Below are 18,716 nucleotides of genomic sequence, written 5' to 3'. Positions count from 1 at the left end.
ATGACCGTCCTCGAGCAGCCTTAATTAGATCAGTGCATCTTTTATTCAGAGAGCAATGCCCCAAAAGGCAAAAAAAATCCCGTGACAACGGTCAGCCTTCCTTTCGACGGCGGGCGTCACATCTAGTACCGTGAAAAATCAGGGTTCCATTTCCAGGGATGCACCCACTGAAAGCTGAGCCCACCGTCTGAGGTTGAAGATGACCCTGCATGAATTTTTTCCCTACCACCCCTTCGCATCAGTGTGTTCCATCCTTCGTTACAAAGCACATGGTCTGCTGACATCTTAAAATAAAACCACAGATCGAAGCAGCCAGTCGGAACAAGCTTCGAAGCCGCCGTCCAGGAAAAAACAAAGAAGAAGGCCATCTCTAGATCAAATGATGGGCGCAGAAGTAGTGGTTCACATGTCTCCACAAACTTCATTTGTTGGCTTGAGTCGCCCCCATCTGCTATCAGCTCGACTTCCTACGCCCGGTAGGTGCTCTTCATATATATCACTCGTTAAATATGTGGACTGAGTGAACATGAAAAAAATCTCTTCATGAATCAAAACATGTCACATGTAAAATTATTTTTTGAAATCAAAGCACTGGTTGTGATTTATCTTTTTCAAAAGGCATGTTACCTTGCAAAATATCAACTAAATCGATTGAATGTTTATGTAATCTCTGTATGTAATTAATCTGTATATTTCATATACTCTTCGATAAACTCTCTTTCTTCCTAAGTCTACCTGGTTTAAATTTTTTGAACTTCTAAAACTAAATTACTTACCAAACATGTGTATGACATCTGCATGATTATTTCTAAAGAAGCCCTTGGAAGATGTCAAACCAACAATGTGTGCTCCAACCTAAAATACAGCTGTTTTACATGATCTACTGATATAGAAAAAGCTTGTGACAAGGTTTCTTTTTAAGAATCGTCATCTTATTTTAAAGAAATAAAATCACAATTTCCTAACTCACGAAGTTTCAATGCACTGTGAGGTATTCATTGTTTATGCCCTTGATTTTTCTTCTCATACATCGAAAGGATGTGATCAAAAACTTCTTGTTTATTAAGCAAATTATGTAAATCTACAAATTAGCTTGATCATCTGTTCACTGAATCAGATGTTTTAAACACTCAATTCATTGTAGGAATAGTGGTAGAAAACCCCTATGCACGTCATTTCCAATCCTGATAATGGTTTTTTCAAAAAACTGTGCTTGGGAATTGAATCGTAACTATCCGGATGACAGCCAAAAGGCCCAAAACCCATCCCACCGCACCATTGGCATTAGCTTTAGCTAGTTGGCAGGAGTCGTCAAAACGATCATGCTTCATGTTGGACGTCAGAGTAAACTTTGTAGGATTTCACAGGAATAAGCAACAGATAAGATTTAGATGAAATAAATTTAATAAGTAGAGTAGCCCTCTGCTACCTTATTGTCATCCAAAACTTATGAAATAATACCATTTCAAGTAGAGATGTTAATGGATATCGACCAAACTGCTTTAAGAAAATCTAATATGGAAAAGAGTTTAACATCCTATTGAGAAATTAGATTGAATTCAGATTTGAAAAATGACGTTCAATTGAAACACGGGTTTGGTTTTAAATAAATATCCGTCCATATTCAGATTCATATACATATTTCATTTTCAATAAATATTCTATATAAAATAACCAAAACTTTTGAAAGTCAGTTTTTACCATATTATAATACGGTTCAAATTGGGCGTTGCATTAGAAGTCGGATATTGAATTGATTGTGAGTTTAGAAGTCGGACTCAGATTGTGTATCTAAAAATCTGGTTCTGGTATGATATAAACTTTCTTTTCCTTTCGTAGTTAAGTCCAAAAGTCAATCTTAATATGTAAATATCTGATAAATCAGATATTCCAGTGCCAATTTGGCCAATGATATCCCTATTTTCAAGAACTTTAGCCTAACAACTCCAAACGGGATGCACCTAAAACCCTATATCCTTGTTAACTACTGTTTAAAACTCAAAAGAGATGACAGGAGTTGCCATAGAGAATGTCATGTTTGAAAATGTTAAGATACCTTTTACTAGAGTTAATCAAAACATGTGGTTTGAATTTGAGCTTGTGCACTTCCACTTGGAACTGAAGCTTGCTCGGGCGCAGGAAAGAACAAGATCTCAAAGCATGAGGTTACTAGTTTCTGGCACTACTTCTAGGGAAAGAATTCCCCAAACGAAGGGCCAACATACGTTTAGTTTTATTTTATAAAGGGGTACCGTTCTTTTTAACAGGGCCCTTCTCCCTCCTTTTAACCACCATTTGGGGACACAGAGCTTGTCACTGGCCCCACAAAACCCGTTATACAGCTGGATAAACATGACTGGCACCAATGGCCTACTCACCCTAAAATTCAATATAGACCATTATTTCCAATTTGACATGGCCAATACAGCTTAATTCTTTGTTATAGTTGCAACAAGATCCCCTTCCGAAAATCGACTCCGACAACACTTTCAACAAGTCATGAATCAAAGCCAGCAACATTAATCATGAAAATACATTCAATATAATCCCAGAAAGGAGTCACTCGGTTTTTTATGGCCTGCCAAATAAAGTTAACACTTAACAGAGGTAAACTTGGAAAACATTGACCTAGATGTGGGTTTAGGATGATATTATACATGTCGTGAGAGCTTAATCATACATCGTCGTCCCAAAGAAAAGGCTTAGCAAGCGAGCTAGCATTCTCCACAGCAATGGCAAACTGAAGTATGCTTTTATTTTTCCCTTTCAATTAATCAATAGAAACCTATTTGAGCATTGAACTATGCCGACAATCCATGTGCTAAAACTGCCATCTTCCAGACTGCCGTGTATGGTCGGCATAGGCATGCTGTCCTATCCCTCTTCTGTATGCGTATGATCTGGTGGTTCACTTCTCCCTCGTTGGAAATCCACAAAAAAAACATCAATGCTCTGCTATTGTCGATTTTCTTCAAATTGATATCTCACCATCACCGCATGACGGCAAAAACGCAAATGTAATGTATTACCATCACCTCATCAGAACACGCAGATTCCTAGTCACCATCTTGGTGGTGTTCTCCAGCAGCATCAGCATCTCCAGCAGAATCGTAAGTAATCCATGGAAGCATGGATTCCAAGAAAACCATTACTGGATTGCGGTTCAAGACCTCTCGAGGCACCATTCCACCAGCAGCAGCCTGAACTTGTTCTGCATTGTTGTCAACAAGCAAGGCACGTGGATCAATCATAAACTGACGCAAATCATCAGGTGGAATTGTTGGGACCGAGTCTGAGAAGTCTGAAACCAACAAGTGCGAGTACCTGCAATGATGAAATAGAGTAAACTTACTACCAAATAAATGTTGTTGTTAAGTCAGTTATTAAACTGAACCACTTTTTAAGAGTCAGCATAATTCGAATCAGGACCAGTCCTAAACCAAACCAAATTAAGTTATGATTTTTTAATTTAAAAAGCAAGACATATTCCAAAATAAGAAAAACTTAAATACAAAAAATAATAATAAATCAACAAAGTATACAACGTCTCACAACTGAATTTGGATATGTATTGAATTGAAACGCTCCTAATCCGAATTGGCCCCACACCAATTTCGACATAACTGCTTAATATCATAATTGAAATTTATTCCAAAAAATCACAAAGCTGACAGAATTAAAAAACCTGGAAAATACATGGATGGAGAATAAATAATGATATTCACCAGGAATTTCAGGAGCACATGAGAATTAAGAAGACAAAGAGAATGAAATCAATCACCCAAGAGGCAAGTTATCAACCATCCCTCCCTCAACATCGAGAATAAACCTCCACAATAATGATGGATAAGATTTGGGGAGGGGAAAAGTTATGCCACCCTCAGTTGGACTACCATTATTTGGGAGTCAGAGGAGAGGGTTTGTATCAAGTAGAGACTAGCACAAATGAGCAAGTTTATGGATAAGTGAACTGTGGCAAGCTTCATAGCAGGAAAATTTTCTTCCTCAACCATCTGTGTTATTCTGTATGAAGTGCTCAAGGTAACAAGTGCAAGTTTCTGTACCTCTACCGCCTAAATGCCCATATATATTGAAACTATTACAGCTTTTAACCATGTTATCCATCCAAGTGCCAAAAGGTCACGCGTCTGTGGAAAAGCTAAGTCCTACAGGACATGTTTCCACAACATTTAGAATTTTGCTTTCTTAAGAAATAGAAGTTACACCCTTCAGAGAAATCCCACCATACCATAACTTTCGAAAATGGCTACACAGTATGGTAAAACAAAGCAGAAGTTTTCTAAGATAAAAAGCACACTTACTGCAAAAAAACTTAAAAGTGTACTTTTCCATGGTGACATTTGTCTGTGCTAATAGTACTGATGTATAAGTTCATGCACGCACACAAGCGCACGTGTGTGTGTGTGTGTGTGTGACAGAGAGAGGGAGAGAGAATAGCAGCCAACTTACTCATTTCTATCAGATGAAAAGGCCTCTTGCCTGACACAAGCCCAATCCTTGGCATCACTCTTTTTTTGATCCACAGACTCAATTACACATAAAGCAGCCTCTTTCAAGAGCTTCTGCAAATCTGGAATCCTCCACATAATAAAATTTCGTTCAACATAAATATTGATTAGATGCTCTAAGGAAGGGCTTCCAGCTTCGCACGAAGAAAAAAATGAATGTTTAAGTATTCTTGTCCATGCAACATCCTTGAGAGGTGCCTTTGCAACTAGTTTTTTTAGTATCAGAGGATGAAGCATCAAAGCTTGCTCCATAAGATCATCAGACGTCGCCTTCTCAGTCACCTTGTTAAGTCCTTTAGAAGTGCCATTTTGCTCAAGATAGAAACGACAGATCGGAAGTGAGTATGAGAAATTAGGAAATAACCAAAGAGAATTGTCACTTTTATACACATCCACGAACTTTTCTAGCCAATCATACTCCTCTGCTCGTAGGGAGAAGTAATCAATGCAAAAGAGTGCACCCATTGGATCATCAGGATCTAAAGAAAGCAGCAGTTTGCAAACCTCAAGAGCAGAACGATGACATCCCCGACGATTCAAATTCTGCATGTGCTGGAAAAGGACTATAAATACCGGCTTATTTGTATCATGGCTATATTTCAAGCGGCAATTACCTTGCATAGGATTGAATAATGAGTGCCACGCACATTCTAATGCATATAAGCACTTCCCAATAGCATCAGCAGATGATTGATGTTCTCCTGAGAACTTCAAAACATCAGCAATGGTCAAAAGCGATTCGATGTGATATGGATGATGGAGTAAGATCCTAGCAATAGTATTAATATCATGTGCAGCTTTTGCAGCTTCAAATATTTGTTGTGCATGCTCGTAAGAAGATGAATGTGTATATCTGCAAAAGAGAAACCAAAAAGGATACAGAATCCTGAGTCACAATGTCAATGGAAAAAGTTTCATCAACTCATATTTGTGGAACCTAGGTAGAAAAAAAATAAAGAATGGAATCCTTCTTCTATTTCTATGATATCTGACAGCAGAACACAGAAATGAATGGCACTAAGATTTCCCAGGAAAGGGGTGAATTTCCTAGGTTACAGGGAGAAGTAGGGTGCCCCCTGGAAACATGCAAACAAACTTATGCATAAGCAATATTTAAGGTTTGCAGACATCAAAACACTACCCCATTAACTGCAAGTTGAGTTTATACTTGAATAAAAACCAGATTACTAGATTAGACAAGGTGCCCCAGCTAGACAGACACTTGCATATAGATATCGCAGACTAAACTTACCTGAAAAAATGTTCTCCATCTTTTGTTTCCAAAAGATCCATAGATAGTGATCCATCCCAATGAGGCCAATGGTTTGATGGCGCAACAAGAATTGTTTTGCGATGACTATGGCTTCCACGCCTTCCTCCATGCACGTGCCTTGGGACACCAGCATAGCTATTCTCGAAGGAGCTAACAACTTTAGAACCAAATATCCTTCTTAGTTCATTTTCAGCTTTTAGAAATTTGGGCTCTACAGATAGTATTAATGAATGTTGCTTCTTGCAGTCGACCTTGACATTGGAACTGCATGATTTGGACATCTCAGATTGAACCTGATCATTAGAGAGATCAAACTGCTGGGATGTTCTATCCATTGATAACTCCTTTAAAAGAATATCAACGTCCTTATCTTGTTTGCTTTTGGTTGAAACTGGGTTTACTTTACTCTGTTTCTTTTTCTTCTTGGTTTTGCGGTTACCAGCAGTGGTTCTAGAAAAGCTTTCGCTAGATACAGTCTGTTCCACATCATCATGTGCAACAAATTCATGAGAAACTCCAGGTTCATCCTCCTGTATATCAAAAAAACAACCATCAAAAACATTCATATTTATCCCATCACCATATTCATAAACCAACAGATGTCAAGGAAAACATATGGTTGTTCAAAAACTGAGTCAGGCCAGATCTGTTCATGGTTCTTAACCCAAACAATTCACTTAAGCCCAAACAAGACCACTAAAAACACACTAGAGAGAGAGAGATGGAGAGAGGGAGGGTGAAGGAGAGATTATGGCTTATTCAGCGTTGGTCGACCATGGATGGCAAAGCAAATAGTGGGCGCTGAGCCCTGTGAACCATCCAAACATGTTGTCCGTGTTCAATTTCTATAAAGCATATGTAGATGTTTAAACTTTAAAGGGTTTAGTAGTGCATATTTCCAGCTTTCCAGCTTTGGCCATCACTGGTCAACTTAAACTCAGCCTCTTTACCTGCCAAAGTGAATGGTCAGCCTAACCTCTGCCTTTTGGTCTTCTCATAACGCTATTATTTGATGTGGCCAGCCCCCAACATACTGTGTTTATTTTGATAGTTTACATACTGAATGCACTATATTCAGACAAATCATAAATCATTTACAGTGTTAATATAAATTATTTGCTGACTGCTGTATTTCAGGGATTCAAAAGCATCATAACAAAAAAGCAGATATTGACTATGTTCAGGCGATTGAGGTTGTATACTTGAATTGTGCCCACGAGAATGCTTAAGCATTTTGTACATATGTTTGAGTACGTTGCAATCATTTCTCCCATTAAAATTCCCATGCGCCAACTAATCTAGTATTTGTTGTAAGCACTGCACAAAGTGTATGAATACTTCCAACTGAAAGGTTTTGTTCATCACCATATGATCTGCAGTCCTTATGCAAAGCCAAGAGTTAGTAATCTTCCACCACCGAGTTACATAGTAAATAGTTACTACTTTACATCAAGAAGCTAATTTAATCGGGCCAAAAGCAACATGATACATACCAATCTCTGAATCTGTGATATGAGTGACTAAAAAGATCTAGTGTTATTCTACCTTCTTTGTAAATGTTTCTTACATGCCTGAGAAACCCGCCTGTTGAAAATGCCTAGCCAGTTGGCTAGGTTCAGTTAGTCGTGCCTAGGTGACAACGAGCTTGGGCCTTTGACTTAAAAAACAGGGGCAGAAATGACTTGATTAAGGAAACAACTTTTTAAGTATTATACTAATTGTTTTCTCAAGTACTATCCAAATGAAGACCCTTTTACGTAACTTACGCATAATAGCTCTTGAGAACCTGAGCACAATACATGCTTAGTAGCTCACAACAGAGGCATCATATACATCTGCAGGTCATACACATGGACAACTAAAAATTTTCTTCTATCATACAAAAGTCGATGCATACCAACACCTGAATTCTGCATGAGTCGATACACTTGCCTAACTGTTGCAGCATCTATCAAGATGCGTACATATGCTAATTCCATCGATCTATCAAATGCATTTCAGGCATCAAAAATTTTAAAACCTGAATAGTATGTTGCTTATTTGCACATACATCACTGAAGACATACTATGTTGTCATGGACTTGCCCAATCTCCATAATAATCATTTTATCAGCTCTTTACCCACTGGAAATCAAATCAAGTACAAGCATACTGCAAAACAATTATAATAAAAGGTCTTCTACATATAAAAAAGTTTACCAGACAGGCTTTGACACCTTAGAATAAAATCAAGAGTTTATCATCATCCCTAAATCAAGACACCAGCAACTCACCTTCGTCAATAAGCTGAGTCAAGAATTCTATATTATTATATTAAGGATCCTGTCTATTACGTTCTACATCTCCAAATTTACAAATTTGATGATGGACTGATATGTTTAATCCATACTCCTAAGTCCTAACTAAGCTAGGCATGCTCACAGGTCTCTAATATTCTATTTTCCACTCAATATGCCTAGTCGCGGCTAGGCTTTAGGCTCAACTCATCAGCTAGGTTGCACCTAACGCTTTTAACAACAAAGTTATCATAGAACTTCAAAATAGCTGAATATATTTGGTCGTTCCGCTGTTAACGTGATCGCTAAGTGCAACCAATATGGGACCCCGTGCTATTTGAATGTACAAGAGGGTTATTAGGCCTGAAATAGTTGTAAACTCCATAAAACCTGCAATTTTGCCTTTGCCTAAAACTATCAAGGTATTCGAGAAACACCTTCAACTCATTTTCATCTTAGGCACGAAAAGTTTTAAATGAAGATGGGCCAAAAGCTAATTTTCCAACCAACCAGCAAACCACCACCAAAATGAAGATTTAGTTCATTCAATAATATAACTTATATGAAGTAATTCAGTTTCCATTCAAAAATTCAGGCAACACGCAACTCAGATCGTCAGCGAGAAGGTATAGTTTCGTATCCCTCAATTCAGGCCCACAAACCTGGGAAACGATGACACAAGACAGAGAAATTCCAGAAAACCTTATCTGGAATAAAGCATAGGAAGTCGCAAAACATATAGGACAGGAAAACCACGATCGATCGATTCGAAAATAAATTTGTTGGAAGCTGCCACGGACCTGATCGTCAAGAAGATCGAAGGGGTTTCCAGAAGGCGCGCACTGGACAGGGGAATCGGAGTCATCGTGCTCTTCCTGCTTCGAGTCGGCGGGGTTCTTTTCTTTCTGCTCCTGATCGGCAAGGAACCTCCTGAGCATCCGGGCGGACATGGAGACGAAGAATAATTTATTATCTGTGATACAAGCAGCAAGGTAGAAAAACTCAGATTAGGGTTTCTCGTGGCTCCAGCAGCAGCAACGGCGCGGATTTCTGCTGAGTGCTGATCCTTAACGGCACAGGCAATGGCCGGTCCGACGGCATCAGTAATGGCCCGTACCTATTATATCTACCGGACACCTGGACTCGTGTTTGATTTGCTGTCGGCTGAGCCGCATTTCCCATCCTCCCTCTTACAAGACGTCTTGTTTGTCACTTGCATCCACACGGAGAGAAATAATGTAGCGCTTTAAATGACACATTAAAAAAATTAATATGCTAACTAATTTAAATGGAATTACATGGTTTCAGTGAGCCTACGTTGGGTCCAGAACCCCATGAGAAGTATGAGAAGGGTCCTCGTATGGCCTTGATAAAGATGAAGTTCACCAAGTCTGCATATGTGAGTGGCTTTGGGATTCAAGTACATGTAATAAGTTAGCATTGTGAGACCAATACCAAGAGGCAATAAAGAAATCAAAACAAATAGTATGTGGTAATAAACGGAACATAAGAATAAGATCTGAACTTTGGGTTGTGTTCATTGTAGACTGCATTTGCATACTTCAAGACAAATTTGGCGGTTTTTCCGATGGGGCATTGATTATATCTTTAATTCTTTATTACATGCCTAGGCATGTCTAGTTTAGTTGGTTGGATTGGTAGGTTGGTGAAAGTTCAATAGTCGATTTCAATATTGTAGATGCATATTTTTTGTTATGCAAATAATGGATGTGCGACACTTTACTTGATGGGTGCACCACCTTCTACATAGGTTTCAAAGGTGCCCAAGAGAAGAAAAAGGAGAGAATCTCTTCTGAGGATGTCCATCACTCAATCTTTATTTCAGTGTTGGACCTAATATGCACTTGATAAGCTTTTCATTGTAACGATATAACCATGATGAACAGTTATTATCAATAGATGTGCATTCAAACAAGAGCATTCAGGTTAACACCTATGCAAGGAATGCACAATTTATCCATGATGATGCATATGTGCATATAAACACATATTAACGACAGTTATAAACCAGTCAATTAGAAAACCATATACAAAAAAGATCAATGCGTATATAGCGATATAACTAGGGCGAGCAATTTTTTATATGAAAACAGCACATTAACTGCGACGCGAGAAACAAAAATGCATCTTATAGAATGTAAGTTGAAGGGCAATTTCATTGTCAATGGCAACGCATACAAAATGAGCATATTAATTAAAAGCGATGCAAGAAAGGATGGTGCATCTTATGGCGACATAAACGGTAAGCAAATTCATTAATAATACAATAGTTAAATTGTGTAATATTATGCTTTACATACTATGCTACTAGTTTTCACTAGGTTAATGTTAATACAATTGAATAATGACTATGATAATCTTATGCTATGCTAATAAATAATACTACGGCACGTATTATGTTAGTACATACAATCGTACAATGACTATATGTTATCAGTACACTACATTAACAAACCATATTATGCTAAACTATACTACTAAGCTATAAAATCGTATATACAAAGCCACATTTATACCACAATAATATAATACAACATAACCTATATTATGTATATTACCACCTATCACGGCAATCGGCCTCGGTAAAAACACCAATGTCTTTGACAAACTTTTTGTTCGTGGGCTGTGGATTTCATGGCAATACGAGAACCGATATGTCGCGGGTTCCACTTCCACTCCCCTGCAAATACACCCAAAATGTTGGGCGGACCACGCAGGACGCCGTTCTCGTGCCCAAGCAATAGTGACTAGTGAGTAGGCACCGCGGAGGCTTTCGCTCGCCATCGTGGCCTTCCACAACTTTTCCCCTGCTTTTTCTTGAACCGTTTCAGCAAGCGGGAAGGGACGGAAAGGAGCAGAGGAAGCTTCTTATTGGGTGGAGAGAGAGAGAGAGGCCGTGATTGATTGGCAGAAGCATGAGATCGGAGGCGTCGGGAAGACAGGGAGGCATACATGGGACGTAACTCGAAGAGGAAGAAGAAGCGGGGCTCCGGCGCGTCGGATGGGAGGAGAAACAAGGGCAGGGATCGGGAGCAACTCGATGAAGATGACGACTCTGTTGCCAAGCAATCCGCGCCTCAGTACGGAACACTTGCTTCCAGCAGTCTTACTTCACTGCTTGCAACTTTTTGTTCCTTTATTCCACTTTCGCTGATTGAGTGGGCGTGTCTGCTTTGGTGGTTTCTTGAGCACAATCAAATGCATATATTACTGCAAATGGGGTCATTAGTTCATTCTATAAAGTTAGCGAAAGATTGGTTATTGCAATTTTCTTGATCCACGAGTTTATCCAAACAAGAAGAAGAACAAGTTTCATGTTGAAATGGTGTTCCTTATTTGTTCAGGCTGTCGGCAGTCTGGGAAGACTCCGAGATTGGTTCGGAGACTTCGCAGGTTCATGGCTCCAAGAAGAAGAAGCGTGGTGGCGTATCTGGTGGGAGAAAGGGCAAGGGTAGGAGCTCCTCGAGGGACCACTCACATGAAGGTGGCGATGGAGAGGTCCTCACTGAGGAATTGACGGCCATGTAAGGATTTTTTTCTTGGTTTCAGTATCGATACGGTTTCGTTGTTGTTGAAATAGTCCTGTCCGGGGTTGTTTGGATGTGACCATTTATCAGAAGACTGGATCGTGCTTTACGTCATGCAATGCAAGTTCATGACAATTCCTGGTGCATCCATACACCTCCTTGCTCGTAAACTGATAATATGGGCAACAGAACTGATCACGCTCGTTTATTTAGGCATGCAATATTCCAAGACGACTTCAAGCTTGTTTCGGAGACTCCTTACACCCAGTGCATTGTCAGTCTGAGGTATTGGATCTAATTTTTAGTTGTTTTAATCATTTTTTTTTTGGCGATTCTTTGCCTGATGATTGGTTAGCAGAACTAAATAACTGAAACCATGAATAAGAGTACCACTTAAGGTGTCTTGATGTTTTGGCTGGGATGCCGAAGGCGGATGTTCTTGGCTAACAGGACAATCATCTTTGGACACGTTTAAGTATTCCTTGGTTGTACTTTTTAAGTCAATCAGAAGTCCTCCTGACACTCTATAGAAACCAAGCCACAAGCATTCTTAACGGAGTCCTTTGGGTGTCTGCTTCTATTTTTGGTAGAACATAGTTCTCTATGCTATGCAACTAATACACGGAATGAATTTCCAGCCCAGAAAGCAAGCTTGTTATGTTGAAAAGTTCAGTTCTATGCACTAGGTCAGCACAAATGAACATGCAAAAAACTGGGACACAAACTTTAACTTGAGTTTTGCTGCAAAAGGTAGTCCCAGTTAGAAGCTGAGAGTCTGCTAATTTGATTTTTCTTTCCGAAAAAATGGTAGATACGTATTTTTTTTTTCTTGAGTGTTGACTTCTTAATAGTTAACATCATACGAGCCTTTTGTTGCATTCCATTTCCTTCAGGCCTCACTCCGCCGAGTTCGATTCTTTTAATCCAAATATGTTGGCAAATCTTATTATAAGGTTCGTATGCATCTCCAATCTATTTAATTGGCTCAGGGGATTTGCTTTTCGGCTTGTCAGTGCCACCCTTATTTACTATAAGTTCTTCATACTATGGTTCATGGAAGGTGTCTACCTGGATACCCCTACAAGTGTCCCAAATTGCAGGTTATACCAGAAAAGGGCTTATCAAAGGATGATACAGAACACCTTCTTTCGATCCTCCTTGATCAGGTAAAGGAATGAATTATAACTAACAAGCAAGCACAAAATTAACATATGAAAGCCACATGATATTTGCAGTTGTTCGGGCAATGCCGTCGTATTAATCACAAATAGTCAGTTGAGCAATCCCTATTTGTTTTCACTATGCAAGTCAAGCATTTCTAAGAGAGCTGCACAGTCACTTCTCATCTAACTGATCCTCTTAAGACACCTCAATGTCTTTAGTCAAAAGAAGCTCTAAATATAGGCATTATTGTGAATGACCAGAAAATTTGTCTGCTATACTTAAACTCGAGCAACTCTCAAGTGTATCTTTCATGGACACATGGATTAGGCTTGTTGGTGGTTCATAGCATTTGTTAACATGTGGACATGGGATATGGCTATGACATGGCTACACGTGCATCGAATTGCTATAACACTGCATGAATACAGCGTAAGATTTTGCTGATCATTGTTTAGAGACATGCTGTCTTGAGAATGTTGGTCATGTTAAGTTCGGGGAGAGAAAGGCCTGCGCAAGACTCATGGGTCCCGTGTGGAGAATGTGACATAGTTTTGTTTAAGATCACAAAACGTTATGTGCAATTAATGCAATGCCTCCAAATTGAGGAGCATATTTATGTTGGTTCAGAGTTAAAATGTCATCATTTATCAATCTCAATGTCAAAAAAATATCTCAAGTCTACACGATCCTTCATCTTAAAATTTTGGCCCGAAAAGTCTTTTGACAATCTTGGCTTCTTCACTTGAATTGACTATGAAAATTATGTCATGATGTCATCTATATATATTGAAACAATAGTTGTAAATGTACTTCTAAAAATAAATAATGAATGATCAAGATTTAAGAGAGCATTTGGAGGAACCATGTTTTTGAGTGTTGAGAGAGAAACTTTCGTTGATACACTTTATGGACATCCAATTGTCCCATGGACGTGCACTTGGAAGCCTTTTGTAATAAAAATCAAGATGCAAACTGGATGTTGGAGTGAGATTGACTGATACGACCTTAATAAAAGAATGAATACAGTTGACCAAAATGACTATCCCAAGAGCATGGTGTGAGTGCAGGTGCAAAGCATTTTTAGAAAACTTGGATGTGGGGACACTATAGTGTATGGCAGTGTTAAAGTTTACATAAGTGCATGAAGTATATATATTGTCATATTACACAATTGCTATACGTATATGAGATCAACTGCATAGTGTTTAGCAATTGTGGATCATATGATATGCATATATATATATATATATATATATATATATATATATATATATATATAGTTTAAACATAAGAGCTATTTTTATTCTTTTCCGTTTTGTAATTTTTTTTCTTTGGTATTTTTCTATGTTTTTCTGTTTTTCTTTATTTTCTTTTTGTTACAGCTGTTCTAGCCATTGGAAGCCAAAAGGCATCCTTGTATATCTATTTAAAGGGCTTTTTGGTCCTTACTGACTCATGCTTCTTTTGAAGCATTTTTCAGCCTTACCTTGTGCCTTAGTGCATTAGTTTTTTATGTGCTCATAGTTCCTTCTGCACTTTGCTTCTTTGGGGACTTTCTTCCTGTGTCTATTAAATCTCTTGATATAGCTTTTGTATCTATATCACAGAAATTGTGTAACAACCCGACCCACTCCTGACCTCAGGCCCTTGGTTCGACGGATCCCAACCCACCCCCCAGCAGTTTCGTCCCTAACCAAAAAAAGGCTAGGAACCAGGACAATCATCTCATTAATGACCCCCCTTTATAAGCCCTTGAAGATCCAATCTTCGATACAAGATTAAACTTCTGGGGTGTTACAATCCACTCCCTTTAAGGCACACGCGTCCGCGCGTGTGGGACCTCAGGTCCGAGTGTTGAACCGGCTCTGATACCACTGTAACAACCCGACCCACTCCTGAGTTCGGGCCCCTGGTTCGACAGATCCCAACCCGGCCCCTAGCAGCTTCGGTCCTAACCAGAAAAAGGGTAGGAACCATGACAATCATCTCATTAATGGCCCCCCTTTATAAGCCCTTGAAGATCATTCACAATCTTCGATACGAGACTAAACTTCTGGGGTGTTACAAATTGACATATAACACATTCATGAATTTTAAAATTCAAATAATAATTTATAACCTAATAATGCTAACGTATTAAATATACAAAAAATGTGAACAAACAAAAGAGAGTGATTACGAGAGGGAGGATGATTGAGACATAGAGAGGGTGTGACACAGAGGGAGGGTAAGCAATAGGGACAAAGACTGACAAAGATAGAGACTGAGAGAGGAAGGGAGGGAAATCGGGAGAGAGGGATAGAAATTGAAGTAGGGAGAGAGAGAGGGACAAAGTGACGAAGAGGGAAGGGGAGTCATGTTAAATTTTCTTATTAGAATTAAGACATAAGCATAATAATATGTATATTTTGTGGTCTCTTGTCATTGATCAATAGTTGATTTCATCTATTCCCTTGCCAAGTTTGTCAAACAAGATTGACACAATGAGTAGCTTATGGAGTCCAAAAGAATGACCCATACTTAAGTGCACATTCCATGTATAACTTTATAACTTGCTGCATTATTAGTGGTAAACTGTACAACATTCTCAGATCTTATTTCTTCCACGACCTTATAAAAAACATGAAGGATAACATTGGTTGTCTATGCAAGTTGATAAATCATGAAAATGTAATTCTTTTAGGACAGTTACAAGAAAATTCATCAATGTTATTCTCCTCGTGTCTGTCCATCCATCTTCTAGGACATTGTAGCATGTTCCTCTCCAACTCAATGTTAATCTATCAGAATATGTTCTTTCTTCTTTAACATTTGTCTCAAAAGTTTTTCGTTCAACTGAAAACAAAAGGTTGTTTATTTCCAAGACCTATAGAAATAACTACATCTGCCATGGCTTGAAAATGAAATGCATGCATCATAGGCCTGTCTTCCGTTGTTTTATTTGCCTGTTCTGCCAAATGAGTCAGAGCTGTTTGAATATCATGTTGAAGATGTGGAATTGTTTGAGAAGGAAAAACTTCTTTGAGGAAGGAGTAGTCAATCTGCCACTAGTTGCTCTGCTATAAGATCTATTATCTGTTCTACCTTTTCTCCTTTTGCTAAAGCTACCTCCTACATGCATCATCCCTTTTGTTTTTGTTCTCTCCTAGCTGCATTGGGTCTTATGCCTACCATCAATAGGAAAAAAATGAGAAGCTGAATAACATCTCATTATCAGTACCTTTCACTGGTAGAAATAGGTTGTTATAGCTAAAAAAAAAAAAAAAAATCTAACCTCCCTTTCTTCAGCGACTAGTCGATTTTCCTGAACAAATTTAGTTGTAAGTCAACATTTTCTTCATCAAAACAAAAGGAGCTTCCTCAGATAGAACTTCTAAGAGGGTTAAAAATTCAAGTCTGATGGGGGGTTTTATACCCCAAAATGGAAAAGAGGATTCCGGTCCTTTGTCCTTTTTCTCCTTTTCACCGCATCTGTATCACATGATATGATACCATATTGTATAATGCAGCCCCATTTGTACGATACATGTCAATGCGGCATTACACCCCTCTAACTAGTTATAATGTGTATAGTAACAATTTTCACAATCATTACATTAGATTACATACAATAAGTTATGAGAGACACAATGCTGCGATAGACCGTTGACTAAATACCTTATTGTCTAACAAGTTAGAGTTTGTGCAATTGAAGAACAAAAGAAGAACAAATTAGGGTTGGGTTTTTTGGATGATTTGAGGTTTGTAATTCTGACACTAGATTTGGAGAGATAAATCTGGATTTTTTAGAGTTTTGGAAACCCAATTACAAAGTGATCACCGAGAGAATATGAAGCATACTTGGTATTCTGGAAACTAATCTGCAATGGGGGTTGTATTGCCACAAATGCTTAGTGAGAAATTGAAGAAAAGTTGTGAAGAATAGAAGAAAGATAACGGATTGGTGGGAAGAATTTTTTGACTTGTTGTAGGCTTGTGTACGCATACTTATGGAAGAAATCACATACATTGCATGAAGCCTGACTCTGGTATCATGTTAGATTTGGGGAGGTCAGCTGCCATAATCTTTCTTTGAAGAGAAGGTTGAGAAGGAAGAGAAAGGGCTGTACAAGAGTCACGTTTTCAGTGTGGAGGATGTGGCCTAATCCTGTTAATATATCTTGGTTATAAAGTCATGGCTCCAATGTGTAGGACTTTACCTAATTTCCTTTGAATATATGCAGGTTACTAAACATTAAGGGTGACAGTAAAGCCCTCAATTATATAAAGAAAATGACAATCGTATGCATAAATATAGCATGCACACTAGGTCATAGTTACCATAATGAAAGGCTTTATTCTTCAGCAGCCAGCTGTCTCTCTATTCATTGTTCAGTTATGCGGCTTATGCCTGTTTGGTCTCAGACTTGCACTCTATGTTTGGTTAGCTTAAGGTCCAGTGCTTACATGAAAAAAAGTCAGTTTCTTGTCAGGTTTCAAAATTGTTTAATGAAACACTTTTATTGTTCAGCTGTGTCTCTATTCACTGCTCAGTTATGTCTGTTTGGTCTCGACTTGGACGCTGGGTCTGGTTAGCTTAAGGTCCAGTATTTACATGAAAAAAAAATCAGTTTCTTGTTGGATTTCAAAATTGAATTATAACAAAACTGAAGCTAAAAAGCAACTTTGAGAGAAATATAAGCTTCCATTGGTATCAGAGGAAGAGTGCTCCTGCTAGGTGGTTAAAGTTCACCAATTCAAGGTGTATTTGGTTTGAGCTTCTTGGTTCAAGTCTTCAAAACCTGGAGTCCATCTTATTTGTAATTGAACAAAAATCATATCAGAACTTTAACACTGCCTGTACCTGGCTGCGTGATACAAGACCTGACCTGGTTATCTAAGTGGGTTTAATTTTTTATATACAATCTGACTAGGCAGGTTTGGTTCAGATTGGGTATTGGGGCTGATCTGCACTGTTGATTATGCCTAATTGGTAGTTATTGTGCAACTGTATATCTGCTTCTAATTTGATTATTGCTGCATCATTTGCATTCATGTACTTTTTATGCTTTCATTTTTCAGTATATTGCTTATCCTGTGCATATTTTGGTAGGCCTACCCTCTGGTTTTTGTTATTTAAACTCATTCTAGTATTGAATACGTACTCAGGCAAACGTTAATGCTCGGGAAGGGCGTGTAATGATTTTCAATCTTGTGGAAGCTGCACAGGAATTCTTGACTGGCCTTGTATCTGACAAACAGTCCCATGAAGTGGTACACTGTCAAACTTAATTTTTACTACAGAGCTGTTCCGTCCAGGACAAGCATATCTAATCATGTTTGCTTAAGGGTTTTGTCATGGTTGTATGCCACCTTTGTTGCATTATTTCTTTTATGATAGGAAGACATGAAAATTTTCCATTTGAGATCTTCTTTTGCAGTTACATATATGATACATTATTTTTCACTTTAGCTGCAGGGGTGGAGCCAAGCTGGACTGGTTTGAGATTTTGGAATATAAAAACTTGTTATAATTTAAAAAAATGTTAATTTGGCCCCTTTAAAAATTTTGTAAAACATAGTTCACACCCCCAACCCCAACATGAAATTTTCTTAGCTCTGCCACTGTTTTAGCTGCATGTAGGTAAATGTGTTTCCTTTTCCAAGTACCCAGAGCTTAGATTGTCGGCAAATGGAAGTGGACCTGTACAATGGAAAATGTTCTCTTGAGAAATCTAATACACCTTAGAGTGTAATCTCGTATATCACATTGTATTGGTGGTATATGAATAGTGATTTAGTAACTTGGTTTTCATATCAGTTCTCCATTTACAGTAAAACTTGAACTACTTGACGAGGGAGTATTTCTTACTTTATCAGGCAACAAACAGACAAACAAACGAATAAATAAGTGTTCTCTGTGGTTTCTGGAAAATGATGCCATAAG

At 38.4% G+C, this 18,716-nt stretch overlaps 2 protein-coding genes across 6 annotated transcripts in view; one reads left to right on the top strand and one right to left on the bottom strand.

The window, feature by feature from the left end:
* Positions 1 to 2,519: 2,519 nt before the first annotated feature.
* On the bottom strand, positions 2,520 to 9,263 carry LOC116250782 (uncharacterized). Its single transcript, XM_031624714.2, has 4 exons — positions 8,879 to 9,263; positions 5,782 to 6,332; positions 4,471 to 5,382; positions 2,520 to 3,324 (listed from the first exon to the last, which is right to left on the bottom strand). The coding sequence occupies exons 1-4, from the start codon at positions 9,026 to 9,028 to the stop codon at positions 3,057 to 3,059; spliced, it is 1,881 nt and encodes a 626-aa protein (XP_031480574.1). The 5' UTR covers positions 9,029 to 9,263; the 3' UTR covers positions 2,520 to 3,056.
* Positions 9,264 to 10,794: 1,531 nt separating this feature from the next.
* LOC116249548 (eIF-2-alpha kinase GCN2) overlaps positions 10,795 to 18,716 on the top strand; it is a 41,382-nt gene continuing 33,460 nt past the window's right edge. For 2 of the 5 annotated variants that reach the window (XR_007573016.1, XM_031622672.2), the window contains exons 1-6: positions 10,795 to 11,179; positions 11,444 to 11,623; positions 11,840 to 11,911; positions 12,520 to 12,579; positions 12,687 to 12,792; positions 17,939 to 18,043. Coding sequence is in view for 4 of the 5 variants with exons in the window: in XM_031622672.2 (XP_031478532.1) it covers positions 11,052 to 11,179; positions 11,444 to 11,623; positions 11,840 to 11,911; positions 12,520 to 12,579; positions 12,687 to 12,792; positions 17,939 to 18,043 (651 nt within the window). In the remaining variant the exon portion in view is untranslated. Of the gene's footprint in view, positions 11,180 to 11,443; positions 11,624 to 11,839; positions 11,912 to 12,519; positions 12,580 to 12,686; positions 12,793 to 17,938; positions 18,044 to 18,716 lie in introns of those variants that run through there. The other 3 variants (XM_031622668.2, XM_031622667.2, XM_031622669.2) reach the window with 2 other exon arrangements.

This window comes from Nymphaea colorata, chromosome 3, assembly GCF_008831285.2.
Source record: "Nymphaea colorata isolate Beijing-Zhang1983 chromosome 3, ASM883128v2, whole genome shotgun sequence".
NCBI classification, from domain to species: domain Eukaryota; kingdom Viridiplantae; phylum Streptophyta; class Magnoliopsida; order Nymphaeales; family Nymphaeaceae; genus Nymphaea; species Nymphaea colorata.
The sequence above is the reverse complement of the archived record's forward strand: the minus strand, read 5'-3'. Positions and strand labels throughout refer to the sequence as shown.